At 43.2% G+C, this 17,719-nt stretch overlaps 1 protein-coding gene across 2 annotated transcripts in view; it reads left to right on the forward strand.

The window, feature by feature from the left end:
* Nucleotides 1–17,719, forward strand: part of TP53I11 (tumor protein p53 inducible protein 11) — a 51,127-nt gene that overhangs the window by 22,856 nt on the left and 10,552 nt on the right. For both annotated transcript variants that reach the window (XM_083465881.1, XM_083465882.1), the window contains exon 2: nt 12,108–12,271. In XM_083465881.1, the coding sequence (XP_083322007.1) occupies nt 12,143–12,271 (129 nt within the window). In that variant the 5' untranslated portion in view covers nt 12,108–12,142. The remainder of the gene's footprint in view (nt 1–12,107; nt 12,272–17,719) is intronic.

The raw sequence follows: 17,719 nt of genomic DNA on the forward strand, positions 1-17,719 counted from the left end.
GGACAGATCGTGAAGCTGAGGCTCCAGTACTTTGGCCACCTCATGAGAAGAGAAGACTCCCTGGAAAAGATCCTGATGTTGGGAAAGAGGACGACAGAGGACGAGATGCTTGGACAGTGTTCTCTAAACTACCAGCATGAGTTTGACCAAACTGTGGGAGGCAGTGGAAGACAGGAGTGCCTGGCGTGCTCTGTTCCATGGGGTTACAAAGAGTCGGACACGACTAAACAACAACAACAAACTTTCATGTCTCATGTGTTGCACATTAGGATCGACTGTCCTAAGACTACTGTCAGTAATATATTTTATTTATTTATTTTTGCATATACACTTAAAATCCTTCCATTTGGGAAAGCTAAACATAGTGTTAAAAACTACAGGCTATACCATTTATTTTTAAAAAGGAAACTGGCCATCTGCCTGAAACATGTGCTTGGTGGGGTAGTAGCCCAGTGTTTGACTTGATGGTCAAACAAAATTGTGAAGAAACTGAGCTTACACCACAGCTTGAGAACCCACATAACTTAAAATGCTTCAGCCCCTTGCCACCCAATGCTAGCCCTTAAATAGTGGAGCTCCGCCCCCCCAGGTGCATTTAGCTTATTCATTGTACAGCTTTTGCTATATACTGAAGATCTGCCTCTTTACACTAGCCTTGGACCCACCTTTTTCTGCATTTATGCTGTTTTGTCCCATCTGGAAATGGTTTTTAATTTATTTTATAAGTGTAATGATTTTATCTTTTTTATAACTGTAAGCTGTTTTGTTATAGCCCACCCTAGGACAAAGGCCAGGCAAAAAATCATATAAATAAATACTCAAAAAAACCTAGAATGAGAGAACTGTTTTGCATATTAGAAGAGCAGGTCTATAATGCTGGCAGGTAAGACTGAGCTTGAATGGAAGAGCAGGGAGGGAATTAAAAGAAACTCATTCTCCCCCACTTCCTGCACATGAAATGCTTCTCTGTTTCAGTAAATGTTTTGAGTGGACTGTGAAATGGACAGAAGCCTTTGACCCATTACATTAGGGCAGGAAATGTACTAACTTAGCTTTTGGGAAACTCATGTAACCAGATCAGGTTGCCTGATAACATCTTCATCACTGCTTGCATGGTCCCTGGGATCAGGAAGAAGTATAGTTCTTTTTTTAAAAGATAAAAATGGAATAAGAAGCATATTTATATGGGAAGCAAATAGCAACTTGAAGAGTTGGGGTGTGTGTGAATGTCAATCTCTGGTGGGGTACTTTTTTGGGGTGTGTGTGGAATGAGGTGCTCCTGTCTGCTTTCTGTGGGATTCTTTTCACTTCCAGGGATGCCAAGTTTGCATTGCAGATCCACACTGGCCATGCGTGAGGTTAATCTGCATCAGCAGGGCTCACTGGAGAAATTGAAATACTAGGTGCAATTACTTCAAAAGGCTGAATTCTCATTCCATTCTTATTATCTTTCCATCTGGGTTTGGCTCCACTTCCTGTGACCATCAAAACACCAGAAGTCTCAGTGGAAGAGATGAATACAGAGTAATCTTCAGTTTCCCATAATATGTGGGGGAATAAAACTGAAGGACAAGTAATGTCAACCCCCCACATTATACAACACTCTCTATTCTGTCTTTGCAGTGGACTTAATCTGACGCTAATCTTTTCTGAATAACTTGTCCCTGGCTGAATTTCTGTGAGTTGCATTTTTTTTATGGGGGCCCTGTATTGGTGTTGACTTAGAAAATAATAGCTTAAACTAAAATAAAAAAACAATCCCCTTTCATAATACCATGTTATCAAAGAATAAAAGGAAGGTGTGGCAGTTTGCTTCCTTTAACTTGGGGGGGGGGAGCATGACTGTGTTGTTAATGTCTGATCAAAAATTATTCTCATGGGAGCTCTGCAACTAAAACATTAATTGGAACTCAAAGTATCTCCCATCCTGAGGCCAGGCTGTGGGTCTGAAGGGAAGCCAACTGTCAAGTATGCCTCTCTATCTCCCATGGTGGCAATGAATCATAAGTAGAATTTAAGGGGTGCATCACACATAAAAATAAAATAAAAAATGTGTATATCAATGTTGTGTATAAAGTATGAATTTAATAAATATAAATTTTATTAGATGTTAACTAGATAGGGAACCAGCAGCTGTCAAATATATGGCCCCTGACCCAGATTTTGCTTCTGGTAGCAGTTGTCATAACTGTTTAGAAGTTGTAGGGCTTGTAGTTTGTCTCTGCTGAAGAGAATCTGAAAAGAAGAAACTAGAAACAATGGATTAGCAGCAGCTGAAAATGAAACATAGCAGCAGTGCCAGTGCCAGACACACACCCTGACGTAGTGTGCCATTAAGTGTTGGTCATCTCTGCACTAATGCTTCCTCTAGAGCAGGGTTTCCCAAACTTGGGTCTCTATCTGTTCTTGCATTACAAGTTCCATCATCCCAGACCACTGGTCCTGCTAGCTTAGGGGTGATGGGAGTTGTAGTCTAAAAAAAGCAGACGTAAGACCTAAGTTTGGGAAATCCTGCTCTAGACTTTCAGCACAAAACAGAAGTCTAAGTCAGTTTCATCAACTTCGCAATCTTCATGTAAACCACATGTAAGCAACTTGCAGCTCAGAGGCCCCATACAGCCCCCAGAGGCTTTCAGTGTACAGTGGTACTCAGGTTACAGATGCTTCAGTGTACAGACTCCGTTAACCCAGAATTAGTACCTCGGGTTAAGAACTTTGCTTCAGGATGAGAATAGAAATTGCACGCTGGGGGCATGGCGGCAGCGGGAGGCCCCATTAGCTAAAGTGGTACCTCAGGTTAAGAACAGTTTCAGGTTAAGAACAGACCTCCAGAACGAATTAAGTTCTTAACCCGAGGTACCACTGTATCTGAGCTGCCCCATATCCCCAGTTGAGGTTTTTTTTTTTGCTTCCAAGACACTTTGAAAGTACAAGGTGCCCTTCCCTGCTCCAACACAAACATTCCATATCTATAGACTCAGAGGATAGGTCAAAGCATTTACAATTATATCAAGCCAACGAAAACATAATAAAATTTACAATTCAATCCCATCAGCCGTCATATTACTGTACAGTTGAAATATTCAAAAGGGCTGGAGGAAAAGAAAGATTGTCTGTCTTCTGGCACCAACTGAAAATGCTTTCATGGAGTGAAGTTCAATGGGAAGGGTGTTCTATATACTCAGCTATTGATGAATATTTTTAGGTTTTATATAAACACAGACTGACTGACCTACACACAGGTTGTTTTTCTTGGTGGACGAACCAGGGGTGGGGCAGGAAATCTTATAGGGAATATAGGAATCTGCCTATACTTGATCAGACCATTATTTTCTGTATTGACTGGGTGCAGTTCTCCAGCAGAAATCTACCACTCGCTAACTTACTCTTTTTTAAAAAACAACAAAAGCAGCAGCTGAACAAAACTGGAAATAACAGGCATCTTTACCTGGAACCTTCATGTTTGCAAAGCACGAAGGGTCCAGGTAAGAAGCCAATTAATGATTTGGAATATTTTAAGTAGATGTTCTGGTATAACCACTGCATAGTTTGGCATGCACAAACCTTTTTTTACCCTGTGCTTGTGTGACTGTAAAGCTGCTGAATTCACAGTACCTTGAGAGAATGGCTGTGTTGATGCTGAACTCTGCAGCTTTTTGCAGGCAAATAGTCACTGCAGAATAAAAAGCTTTGCCTTTTAAGTATTTGTATTTTCATGGCTCTGAATTTTTTTATTCCTCTTATATCCATTGTGGAAGTCTCATGGTAGCATTGTGGCAAATCATTTTTGAATTAGTAATGGTTTTCAGCAGAACCAATGATGAAGGGAAGTGGAGTCATGAGATCAGAATCTTCTTGTCCCTTCTTCTCTGCCACTCCCCACCACAAAAATAAAACCCGAAACTAGAGAAAGATGGAACTCGTAGCTTTTGCATTGTCTATTTTATTTATCTTTTCTAGTCTAAAGACTCCAAGGCAGATTTCAACAAACAGTAAAAATCACAAAGGTGAAAGCATCCTAAAACTAATAGTACAGTGGTACCTCGGGTTACATACGCTTCAGGTTACATACGCTTCAGGTTACAGACTCTGCTAACCCAGAAATAGTATCTTGGGTTAAGAACTTTTCTTCAGGATGAGAACAGAAATTGTGCTTCGGCGGCAGCAGGAGGCCACATTAGCTAAAGTGGTGCTTCAGGTTAAGAACAGTTTCAGGTTAAGAACAGACCTCTGGAACAAATTAAGTACTTAACCCGAGGTACCACTGTACTAACATAAAACAACAGTGCATAATGAAAATGGACACTGATCAATAGAAGCTTTGGTAAATAGAATAGCCTTGGAAACTCTTTGTATTTGAAATAGCAGAATCGAAGGACTGCAGTACAGATTTGTTTTCTGAAACAAAAATGGAAATACATTTCAAAATTGGCATCTTAATTAATAGTTTTGCCAAAACATTTGAACAGTTTAATTGGGGTATATGAAATATTGAAACTGTGTTTTAATGTGCCTTTTGAAGAAATTAAATAATAATGTTGCATTCAGACTGAAAGCAAAATGTGGATCTTAAAGCTTCACATTGCCCTAAAGGGCCTAGGCAGGCAGTTTATGGTTCATTTGCTTAACTTGAAAAATTCATAGCAAGCGGCTGCATCTCTCAGGCCAGAAATAAAAGCACCCCACCCCATCCCTGCTTTGCAGGAGAGGCCGGGTGGAATTCAGTAAGCAGAAACCGTCTCTTTTGATAGCTGCAGGCTGAAGATTTCAAGCTGTGGACACTGGACCTCTTCCTGACAACAGTCTCTGAGGAACAGCAAAAGAAAACCCCTCCCCTGCATTTCTCATAGTCCATGGAGAACTTTCACGGGGCGGGAGAACTTAGGAGCGGGAGGGGGAAGGGGCTGTCTCACCAAATGCCCTGCTTGGACTCACTCAGAAGTGAGGAAGATATCAAAGTTTTGGAGTCTCCAGAGTTTGGCCTAAAGTAAAGGAATACAGTGGTACCTCGGGTTAAGCACTTAATTCATTCCGGAGGTGTGTTCTTAACCTGAAACTGTTCTTAGCCTGAAGCACCACTTTAGCTAATGGGGCCTCCTGCTGCCGTTGCGCCGCCGCCGCACGATTTCTGTTCTCATCCTGAAGCAAAGGTCTTAACCCGAGGTAATATTTCTGGGTCTGTAACCTGAAGCGTATGTAACCCAAGGTACCACTGTAGCTGGGTTCTTGTCTGAGTTTGTCAGTCTTTTATTTTATGTGATAGATTCTTGCAATATTTGAATGTCTTTCAGCCAGGGGTGAAACCAATCCCTACGTTCACACAAGTGATCTCTGTGCGCCAGAGGACTTAAATGAGAGTCAAAATCCCACAACAAGTGGAGGGGTGCTCAGGCCAGCCAAGATTTGTGGACTCCCAATTGGCTGTATTTCTGTTTGAAAGCCAATCTTGGGGGCTCCAAAGTGATTAGTTTTTTAAGCTGGAAGGGTAGACTGAGGTGCTGAGGTGTTTCTATTTTTTATTTTTACTGTATTTTATAAAATGTATACACTGCTTGATTGTTCAAAAAAACAACCACCACACAACCCTCAAAACGGGTTACAAAGAGAATAAAATAAGCAGCAAAAACAGTTAAAAACAATGATATAAAACTTTTTTTAAAAAATCAGCAATAAACCAAAACATGCATCAACATTTTACATGCCTGGGTCGGCTTGTCGCAAAACCTTGTTTTAACAAGGTCTGGCAAGGTCTTGACTGCAGGGCTAGGATTGGTCAGACTTGCTGTAATGGGGTTTGAAGAGGAACATTCATGATGATTTCCCAAGGTCCTGGATTGTCAGAAATACAACTTGGGAACAGGTATTGGCTATGGGTCTCCTGGCCACCAATGATGATGATGGTGATGATATTATTTATATCCTGCCATTTCGCCAGACCAAGGTGGCTTTACACAAGTACGATTCTAAGAGGGTTGCTTTTAATTCTGTGGCAACTTAATACAGCCTGTTCCTAACGCTTCTGTAACATGAAGATGACACCACATTAAATTTCTCTATATTTTGCTAAGCAAATTATCCAGCTATTCTCTGCAGCTGTTATTGACATTTTCCTGTTGGGACTCTCAAGAAATCTGTTTTACGTATCTCATGGTTCAATCATGAGTCAGAATCTTTGGTGTATACGGAGCTAATATTGAGATTTGGGTCTCGTAGGGCAGTTGGCATGATATTTGAACCTAGGATGATTGCAAATGTCCTATGAAAGTGTGGGGGGGGGAGAGACAAAAAACCCCCACTTTGCTCCACCTAAATACATTAGTAGGCTTCTTTCCGTGTCGAGTAGAGATGCGTGAGACTTCGTAAATGTCATGGGTTTCTTCAGACTTGCTCAGAGGGCATATGATTTTGCTAGATGGTTCAAAGTTTGCCTGAAGGGCATGTTTGTGGAAATAACATGTTTATCCAGAGCAGCCACCACATGGTACTTTATTCCTCCAACCTTTAATTTCCATGGAGTCTGGATCTTCCACAGGATTGTGGGGGGCTGCATAGCTTTGTTTTGACCCCGTGCTTGCCTTTGCATAAAACAAAGAGAAGGAACTGAAACTCTGTGAATGGCTGGTAACGATTAATATAGGGGGGGGGGCTGCTATCTAAATAAAATGAAATATTAACAGAGTAAATTGTCTGGGAGGGATGGGAATTATCCAGGAGAGAGTTAGATTACAAATGAAGAAGCCTGTGATTCCCAATACAACTGACCATACAACTGAATTTGGATTCTTAACAATGGCAAGGAAGCCACAGCCATGCCTTGCTTTTTCATGTCTCTGTGCAGTTGTGCTATACAATGCACTCTGTCTCCTCCCCATTCCTGCTTATCCCAGCTTCCCAAGGTCTGGTGAAGGGTCAGTGTCTCTGTAGGTTTCACTGAAATGGTCAGCAATGCCTAAGCAATGTGCTATTTGACTATTTTGGGGCATTTGCTATTTTGGCCGCTTCTCATAAGTTCCCTTTACAGTGGTACCTCGGGTTACATATGCTTCAGGTTACATACGCTTCAGGTTACAGACTCCGCTAACCCAGAAATATTACCTCGGGTTAAGAACTTTGCTTCGGGATGAGAACAGAAATTGTGCTCCGGCGGCGCGGCGGCAACGGGAGACCCCATTAGCTAAAGTGGTGCTTCAGGTTAAGAACAGTTTCAGGTTAAGAACAGACCTCCGGAATGAATTAAGTACTTAACCCGAGATACCACTGTATTTAAAATAGATTTTTTGGGCCACCTCTGAAGGGCAAGAAATCCCCTTAAAGGTAAGAAATCCTCCCAAGGTGGCTCACATTGTGTAACACAATGCAATTACTGTTACAATCTCCAATGAAATTAATAAAAAACCAGAAGTACACACCACCCAGGTACAAAAATTATTCAAGTTAGACCAGCTTCAGGCAAAATTATTCTAACAGCAAGCCATGAAAACAAATGAAGCTTCACGGCTTTACCGAATGCCTGCATTGATGGGGCCTGACGGCTCTCAGCTGTTGTTCTGCTCCAGCGACTTTAGAAAAATTCCCTACAATCTGGCGTATTGGAGAGGAATGGCAGAATCGGGTCCTGCAGCAAAATGCGTGTTTCAGTGGGAGTAAGGTGAAACAAACAAACAAAAAGCACAACCTTTTGGATACACATTCTGGGCACACACTCTGGACAGTCTAACAAAATGCCTTCATCTAGTCTAATCAATGATGCATTCAAATGGAAAAAAAGTATTGGCCTGTGAGGAAAATATATCATCCAACATTTCTTGTTTAGAGATCAAGTGTTGGGCACCTTGAACATAAATTTAATGCTCATTAATCTGTGCTAGTGATTGAGTCAGTAGTCCCATACACAAACGTCTCATGCCGCACTCCAAGCAATTTGAACTTGTTGAATATAAATCTTGAAACTCCAAAGTGTAACGATCCAGGATATGGAATCATCACAGCAGCAGTTGAAGTTGTGAAGCAGACCTTCCCAGAGTTTTTCTCAGGGTGTGTTTGGTTCATAAATGGATGTTAAAACAAGACTCAGAATATCTGCTCATGGCCTCAACAACCAAGGAAGTTGCTAGACTGAGCTTTGTTTAGCATGCCTCTGCAGTGCAAGCAACACCTGGACCTCGTATAAGTATGATGACAATATTTGTTAGTGCTGTTTTGTTGGGTCGCCAGCCAGAACTCAGTTGTGGTACAGGTTTTTGTGTGTGTGCTAAATCAAGGAGTTTGCTAACTTGGTTGTATTTGGGGGGAATTCTATTGGTCTCTTGTGCTTCATGTGGGCTTCACCTGGATGGCCACTTTGATAACAGGATGTTGAACTAGATAACCTTTGGTCTGATCCTATATGGCTCTTATTATGTGTCTCATGCTTTGATGGGAGAAAGATGGTGAAGTAGTTATGTCCAGTGCTTTTTTCTGGGGGTACGCATACCCCTAAACATTTTGTGAATATTTGTACTTTTGTCCATTTACTGTATTTATTTTTCCCAATTTGAACTATAAAATGGTGATTTTCTTGAGTCAAAATGAGAGTACCCCTAAACATTTATTTTTAAAGAAAAAAACATTGGTTAAAACTCTGCTACTAGAGACACCTCTGCTTCCTTTAACATTCAACAACTCCTTTAATCAATCCCTCCAAAACTTTCCTTCCTTCCTTCCATCCCACACTTCTTGTTGTCCTTCTACCAACAGGTGGGGAGCTCTTTATTCCATCAGGCCTTTAGGAACTGACTGGAAAGGGCAAGTGCTGTGATGTTTGTTGCTGCTGTTGTCTGTATTTTTAATAAATCCTTTAAATATTGTTTTAATTCTGTTAGTGCTAAATTGCTTTTTTAATGACTATCTTTTCTATGTTTTAACTTTTTTCCTGTTTGATCTGTGAGCCACCTTGAACCCCAGTTAAGAAAAAAAGGCAGCATATAAATAAATACAATAATAATTCTGAGCTGAAAGTTTAAAAATTTAGACTTTCAACTTTGCCTTTTGTATATGTTGGTGTGAAACAAGCCCAACAGCTTTTTGCTCATAGTTTGTATTGTTCTATTTTGTAAAAGTTTTTGCTTTTCACAGCAGGAAATGAGCCAATTCTTTGAGCATTGCCACGATACTTCTAGGTATGTTAGAGGAAGGTTGTGCTGGAAATGTTGGTATGCATCTCGGCTTGCATTGTAGGCTGACGTGTCTGCATGGGTAAGAGAGCACGGGGAGAGGAACATCCAACTTTCTTAGACGCTACTTTCTGACCTAATCTGTGCTGACCTTACATCAGGTGCTGGACTGATGCTCTGAGAGTTGCTGACCTCACTTCCTACTTCCTTCCTTCCTCCTGCTCCCCTTCCCTTGGTGGGGGAGACGTATTGGTGTGTCTCTCCTGCTGAGATGAAAAAGCAAGCAAGGCCCTTATCAGGGTGGATTTGATTTAAATCAAATCAATTTAAATCACTAGTCAGTAAGACTTGATTTAAATCTTTTTTTTTTTTACAGAAAGCCTCATTCTTGCTGGTATAATCATAATATTTACAACCAGATGAAGGTTTCATTTTTGGAGTAATAAGTTTTCAGAGTAGTTTTTACAGTTATATCAAAAATTACTGATTTGGTTATACTATTAGAAATACATAGACAGTTAAATATGAAATTATTGGTAGGTTTAGTTACACAAATTTAACTGTTACTGTTTATATTTGGACAACTTTTCTGCTGTACTTTATTGGAAGGAGAAAAATAATCATTTCCTTAATAACAATTTAAACAACGTATTTAACTAAAACAATGGCCATATTGGGTTGGATTGATGGGAATCAAAGCCCCAACATCTGGAGGCCTACCAGTTCTCTATCCCTGCTTTAGGGCATGTTAGCATTTTGGCTTTGCTTTGATACTTGGATTAGGTTCATTATACTTATGCACTTACTTCCGCTCTCTCTTTTCACTTAACAAAAATTGATAAAATAGCTATCTAGAATACAATTTGTGTAGACCAAATACCAGCACTTCTGCTGTTATTTAGTATGTCAATCATGTTTTGAGATTGCGTGAGCTATCTTTAGAAAAGGGAACTGTATATGTATTGGGCAGATTGATCTTCTTTCCATCCCATTGGCTAAATCTCTTGTTGCCCTAGTTTACTGCGCTACATCAAATTTCAAAATGCCCAAGGGGAGTCAGCCTTGTGTTAAACACTGCAAAAAGAAACCAGCAACACACATTAAACAACAACAACAACGCTTGACAGTACAATTTAAAAGAAAAAAACCCAGAAGGCAATGAACTCTAGAGCAGGACTGGGGACTTTGTGGCTCTTGATGTTTTTGGGCTCCAGCTCCCATCAGTCCTGGGCAGCATGGACAGAGGTAAGGGATGATGGGAGCTATAGTCCCACAACATCTGGAGGGCTACCCCTTCCCTGCTCTAGAACTATTTTAATAGGAAGTGGATGGGATGTTCTTCTTTTAAGGTGTACAGGAACTGGACATGTGATTTAACCAAGAACAGCTGGTTTATTTTGCTAGAGAGGCACACACTTGTAGATGTTCCAGAGCAACAAAGTCCACTTCTAACTTGATCCCAGCCCTGAAGGCCTCCCTGCCTGCCTGCCCAGGAAGGGTTTCCTAATGTTTGAGACTATGTGGGGGAACCACGGGGGGGGGATGTCTGAAATGAGGCTGGCTGGTTTGATGTGGCTTTTAGTGCCCTCTTGCCATAGGCGGTAAGAACTCCTGCATGCTCCTGCATTCTCAAGTACCTGTGCCTGACCACATTGTGTGGACCCCTGGGGTTACAAGGAAGAGAAGCACTTTCAGCATACAGATTATAACTGAATCAAAAATGTGACATTTCAGAAGAAGCATTGCATGTTGAACATGTTTACTTGAAGGCCAGGCCAACTCCATAAAAATCAATAGCACATATTCTGAGAAAATAAGATTTTTGGACGAGAGCACTAACGTGAAATGTTGTTATTTCTCTTCCTGGAATCTAGCATATAGGGCAAAGTTTCCCCTTCCCTAAAATGTGCTGTGTTCTTCCCTATTTTTCTTCTTCTTGCACCACCACTGTATCTTGTAGGTGTCTTGCAAATGGACTCCTGCTACCACCATCACCGCAACTCCTCCTCCTAACTTGTACTATCTCTTTCTCTGCCTTGGCCATATGAGCACACACTAGCATGACTAAATGAAATCACATTCTTGCCTTTTTAATAGAACCAGAAATGGCTATCCTAGTATAACCGCCCCCCCTTGAATTCACAAGCCTCCCCACTTTTCTGCCAGCCGAAGCAAAGGCAGACTCATGGCTGATAAGAAAGCTCTCCCACCCGCTATAATTAATGAGATAAAAGCACGTAGAGCAGAAGTTTATCTGGGAGATGCTGTGAGAAGAAAGTTTATTCTGCAGCTGCCTTCAGTGAATTTCCATTCCAGTCGTGTTTGGCTTCGGAACTGGAAGAAATTGCAAACTCTCAAAAATATCAACCCACAAGGAGAAGAACTGGGTAGGTTTCAGGGCTGCTTCTGCTCTGCTGCCCAGTTTTCTCGGCAGGGTGATCAGTGTGGTGAACTAGTCAGAGAGGTAGGCAAGGACTGGGGTGGGGAGAACCTTGGTTTCAATTCTTACTTTATCATGAATCTCACTGGTTGACCTTGGCCAGCCAACCTCTCTCTGTCTAGCCTGACTTACAAGAGTGTTTATAGGGTAAACTTGGGGTAGAGCCCCATTTGATATTGTGAACTCCTTGAAAGAAGGTGAAGTTAGCAGTGGAACAAGCGTTTAGTTTCTGTGTGTTTTGTAAATAAGGATGCACCTATCCAACTGGCTAAGCATCTAAACCCACAGGTTCATCCTTGACATACACAAGATAAATTGAGGAGGATCTCTAAATTTTGTAAGCATAGGACAGAATGAATGCCAATTCTTCCATGGCCGAAGAACACAGTTGGTTTGGGATGCAATACATCATTGTGTCAAATCGTTTTTGCATTAAAACCAAATGCATCTCCTCCTTGAATTTGTGGCTGGATTTGACCCTGCTTTTCTCTAACCTCTAGTCTTTCTCATTTCAGCTTCTGCCCAAGCCAGTGACTACCTGTGAGTCACCATGGCAACCAAGCAACCTCCCCCTCTGATGAAGAAACACAGCCAGACAGACCTTGTGAGCCGCCTGAAGACACGCAAGATCCTAGGGGTTGGAGGGGAGGATGATGATGGAGAAGTTCATAGGTCAAAGGTAACAAACATTTCAGTTTTCACACTGCTCTGGTTATCTGAAGGTTGGGGAGGTTGGCATTCAGCAAAGGGCTGCAATTCTGGTTACTGCCCAGCAATGGGAAGACCTTTAACAAACTATCACCCACAATTAAGTTGGAGGTCTTTAGGATCCTTCTCAGCCCTAAGGCAGGTTATTGCTCCATGGAATGACTAATAGTTCATGCTAAAGGTAGTAGCAAAGGGGGAAGACCTTTTGTTTAAGCTAAGAAATAATTGCAGCTCCTCAAGAGTATCAGCAGTGATAAGGCTATATAGGAAGCCAAGCAGAGGAGAGATGAAGAAATTTGATATTCCAGACTTTTGTTCAGTTTGCCCTACAATTATTATCTTGTTCAACCTGCTTTCGAATCAATTGTACAACAGTTGTGTGTTGTACCTGACAAACAGAGCTCTTGTGTATCTCAATTAATCGCAAAATCTAGTGCGGGAGATGATAGATTCACAGCCGTGGGTTGAATTACAAGGCCTATGGGGGTGGCTAGTTAAAGCTGCAGTTCTCACCTCATTAGAGACGTGTCGTTATAGATGTAGAAATATTCTCTGTAAAGTGTTTCTATTCCCCCCATGAACAGAGAAGTTTGATTCCTATGTACCTTCTGCATACACAGTCCTCATTCTACAAGTATGTGGTTGGTCACTGTAAGAAAAGAGTACAGGGTTTAGGTGGGCCTTTGGCCAGATCCATCAGGGATCTTCTTATGTTCTTTTCTTTCAGTGCTGCAGCCATACACCATCACTTCTTCTTTTTCCTGCATCTGCAAAACCAATCTTTCTCTCTGGGCATTTTCCACATATCCCAGATCAAAGCTGTGCTTCAAAATACAGACTGTCCAAAAGCCGTTCTACAAAAAGTGTGTAATTTGTCACGGACTCAAGTTAGGAGCTTAATATATCCTCTTGAGCTATCGGAGCTCTTTTGTGTGTTGAGAGACAGGTTTTTTTGTTCTTTACCACTTTGTGTGCAAGCCATAACTGTAATACAGACTTGAACTGGTGTAATATCCTTTAACTTTCCCCTAGGTGCTGCAGTTCTGTGTGGGAGGCTGGAGATCTTGAGCTGAGGGCTCTCAGCAGCCTCAACAAACTACAATTCTTTGCAGGGAATCTGTGATAACTTACAATTTATAGAAAACCAATATAAAGATGTATAGTGTAGATTTGGCTGCAGTTTCTGCTCTTGGGCGCAACATTTAGGAATGCAAAAACAACTTCGGAATATGTAGCAGGTAGTCATAGCCGGTAGGGGCTCTCATTGTCTAAAAAAGCCAATGCAATTCTGGGCTGCATCAATAGGAGTATAGCATCTAGATCAAGGGAAGTAATAGTGCCACTGTATTCTGCTCTGGTCAGACCTCACCTGGAGTACTGTGTCCAGTTCTGGGCACCACAATTCAAGAAGGACACTGACAAACTGGAACGTGTCCAGAGCAGGGCAACCAAAATGGTCAAAGGCCTGGAAACGATGCCTTATGTGGAACGGCTAAGGGAGCTGGGCATGTTTAGCCTGGAGACAGTGGCGTAGCGTGGGGGGTGCCAGGGGTGCCAGCCGCACCGGGCGCAACATCTGGGGGGGGGCGCGAGTCCAGAGGGAAGGGACAAGTTCCTTCCTCCGCCGGGCTCCCCGCCGCCACCGCCACCGCCAGCCTTGCGCCCTAGCGCGCGCGCGCCTCCCGCCGCCGCTGCGGCTGCGCTCCACTCACTGCTCGCAGGAGCAGCAGCCGCTACAGCAGCGCCGACGCCGCCACCAGCGCCTGGCCGGGCACGGGCAGCCTCCGCACCCCACCGATGCCGCCATCCCCTCGGCTCAGCCACAGGCGGCAGCTGCTTCTGCCGACTGGGAGGGAGGAGAGCTCTGAGGGGCCTCGCCGCGCCCTGCGCTCCCCAAAACCCTCCGAGAGGAAGCCGGCGGGCGGGCGGGCGAGGGTCTCCCGGCAGAAGGGGGCGCGGGGGGGGCGGGCGAGGACGGAGCACGGCTGGAAGCCCCCAGACCCGGCCGGGAGGAGGAGAGGCGCTCGCCAAGCCCGGATCTGGAGCTCCACCTACAGCCCAAGGAGAGGAGGGGGCGGGGAGGCGCCCGAGGGGAGGGGGCTTCGGCTGCCTCGGCCTGCGGGGGCTCCGCAAATAATAAATTTAATAAATTCCTGCTGAGCCTTTGGGGGGGGTCCTTGGCTCCTTCGCTCGCCCCCAGCCCCAGTGGCGTAGCGTGGGGGGTGCAGGGGGGCCGGGCACAACATCTGGGGGGGCGCGCTCGTACTCGAGTGCTAAAATCCACGGGTTGGGGGCGCAAATTACTTGCCTTGCCCCGGGTGCTGACAACCCACGTTACGCCACTGCCTGGAGAAGAGGAGGTTAAGGGGTAATATGATAGCCATGTTCAAATATATAAAAGGATGTCATATAGAGGAGGGAGAAAGGTTGTTTTCTGCTGTTCCAGAGAAGTGGACACAGAGCAATGGATCCAAACTACAAGAAAGAAGATTCCACCTAAACATTAGGAAGAACTTCCTGACAGTAAGAGCTGTTCGACAGTGGAATTTGCTGCCAGGGAGTGTGGTGGAGTCTCCTACTTTGGAGGTCTTTAAGCAGAGGCTTGACAACCATATGTCAGGAGTGCTCTGATGGTGTTTCCTGCTTGGCAGGGGGTTGGACTCGATGGCCCTTGTGGTCTATTCCAACTCTATGATTCTATGATGACCCAGGAATAATGGGGGTGGTGTTTTTAAATCTACCCCCTGCTAGAACTAGGGATGCAGGAGAAATTCGGTTCAGTTTGCACTTAAAGGCAAATATCTAACTGAAACCTCCTGAAATATTTCACAAACCAAAGGCAGCCAGCGGGGGTGGGATTTCCACTTGATGACTGTGGTGAAATTAACAAGAAGTTAGTGCTGGTTTGCTTCCCTCCCTTCCTTTTTATGGTGTAGGCCAGGGGTCAGCAACCTTTTTCAACTGTGGGCCGGTTCAACATCCCTCAGACCATGTGGTGGGCCGGACTATATTTTGAGGGAAAAAATGAATGAATTCCTATGCCCCACGAATAACCCAGAGATGCATTTTAAATAAAAGCACACATTCTACTAATGTAGAAACCTGCTGATTCCCAGACCATCCACGGGCCAGATTGAGAAGGCGATTGGGCCACATCCGTCCCCCGGGCCTTAGGTTGCCTACCCCTGGTGTAGGCTTATATCCCTGGTTTGAATTCTCTCTCTTTATCCAGGACACACACACACACACACACACCAATCCTTTGGCCAGCCTAAATTCCTCCAGGCGCACATCTCTTTGGTCAACGATCTGGTAGGTGGTTGGAAGTTGTAGCCTAGAAAGATCTAGCACGTTGACTACTCTTAGGTTACAAATAGGATCCAAACACCTCACCTGAAGTAGCAGGTGGAACTTCTTGGTAAGTTAAGCAGGCTAGAGAAGAAACAAAACTGGAAAGGTATGTGCAGAAAAAATGCAGGTATTACGTCTTCTTTGAAGGGAGTGTGGGTGTCCTGTTTGCTTAATGACTTCTAGTGCAGAGAGTTCGTACTAGAATTTTATTTATCTTTTAAGCGCTTATCCTAAGGCTGTTAGGACCTTGAAAGAAAGTTGTAAAAGAAACAAATGAAGGGGGGGAAATAGAAGGAAACTGTAACAGCCTAGAACTCAGCAAGAAGTTGCTGGTGTTGATTAATCATTGAACTAATATGCTTTAACAAGACCCCAAAGGGAAAGTTCTGAGGCACTCTTGCTAGGTCTCTTCTTCTTTTTAACTTTGCTTGTTTACAAAAATAAGTAGAGCCATAACTCTTAGGGGAAAACTCAAAAATACCAATTGTTTAAGGGAAAGAATAACAATGCAAACTCAGCTCTGGGGTTTTCTACAACGGTAGGAAGGCGTTTGCTCTTCTCTGTGTTAGTATGCTTTGTGTCAGTGGTGCCAAAGGATCGGAGATAGAAGTGTATGGAATCTCCATCATATGGTTCCGCCTGGGATCTCTCTCTTCTCTATTCACAGCAGCATGTAGTTCTCTGCTTCTGCTGCAGCTTTTAGTCAACTTTGCCATGTCAGGAGAGCTCTCTGGTGACTTTGGTAAGGCAGGGAATTTGAGGGCTCCTGCGTCCACGTGACTCATGCCCATTGCTCTGTGCACACTCTGCTTTTTACAAACGGCTTTTTTTTATTAATGGATTGACCTTTTTGTCACTGAATCCTAGCGGTTGCTAAGCAACTTATTTATAATGACAGCTATTCTGTGACTTTTTAAGCTGTTACCTTTTAGTCGTACAGATGGTAGATAACGCAGTAACCTATTCTAAAATTGGTTCTGCCTCTTAATAAATATGTTTAAGGAGACAAGTTGTCCTGGAAGCAGTGTGTGTGTGTGTGTGTGTGTGTGTGTGTGTGTGTGTGTAAAATTCCTCATAAATGGACGTAGACATCATGGCAGCTTCTGGAGAAATAATTTAGCACTTTTTGGATTTTCATGTTTTCTTGCCATTCTCTCTCCCCCCCCCCCCATCATGCTTTCAAAACATCTCTGAGGACTGTGAGCTTTAAAAGAAAACTAGGACCCTAACTATTAACACTCAGAACTTGCAGCTCTAAAAGTAGCTTTAGGCAAAAAGGGTTGTTTTACTTCCCTAGAGCCTGGAGTTAGAGCTGTATTAAATTTGACAAAACCTTAGACATGGCCATCTTGAACTTGCTATTGTTCTGGGGAAGTCTACCTGAGTCAACCTTGCTACACAATCATGCACTAAATGTGTCTCCAGACTACAAGTCTCCTCCTCACAAACATGAGAGTTGTAAGACTTATTGAAATTGACAATCAACTTGGTCTGAAGCCATCTCATCAGAAGTATTTGAATGCATCAGCTTGAAGAGGAAACTCAGCACCATGTCAAAGACCAGGCCTGGAGAAAACCCACAATTTCCTCATTATACTTTAGAAGTACTAATCCTTCTCTCACCCCACCTCACCACCACAAATCAGCTGTGTCGTCTTGGCCCCTCCTTGAAGTCTCAGGAGATGAAGCAGAGGAAGCGATGCTAAGTTTTCTCTCTCTGCTGTGCACACAACTTGCCAGTTTTCATATTTCCCTTTTGTGTCACTTACTGAATGCAGGAAATAACAAAGAATGGCATGTGCAAACGGTATTTTTCTCCCCAGCTGGCAATGAGAAGCTGGAGATGGGCAGGAAGTAACCAAAGCCTGTTTAAATTCATTTTGTACTCATTTCCTTCTAAAACGGCCCCTTTCTTTCCTGTGGCTTGTACTTCTTGTTGAGTATCTAGAGACTTTGCTGCTGTGATCCATTCTTTAGTATTGGGGTGGCTGACTTTTGGCCTTCCTAGATGTTGCTGGACTAAAATTCCCATCATCCTTCTGACCCTTCACTTTGCAGGATGGAACAT

This window comes from Podarcis liolepis (genome assembly GCF_965112155.1).
Source record: "Podarcis liolepis genome assembly, chromosome: 1".
NCBI lineage: Eukaryota > Metazoa > Chordata > Lepidosauria > Squamata > Lacertidae > Podarcis > Podarcis liolepis.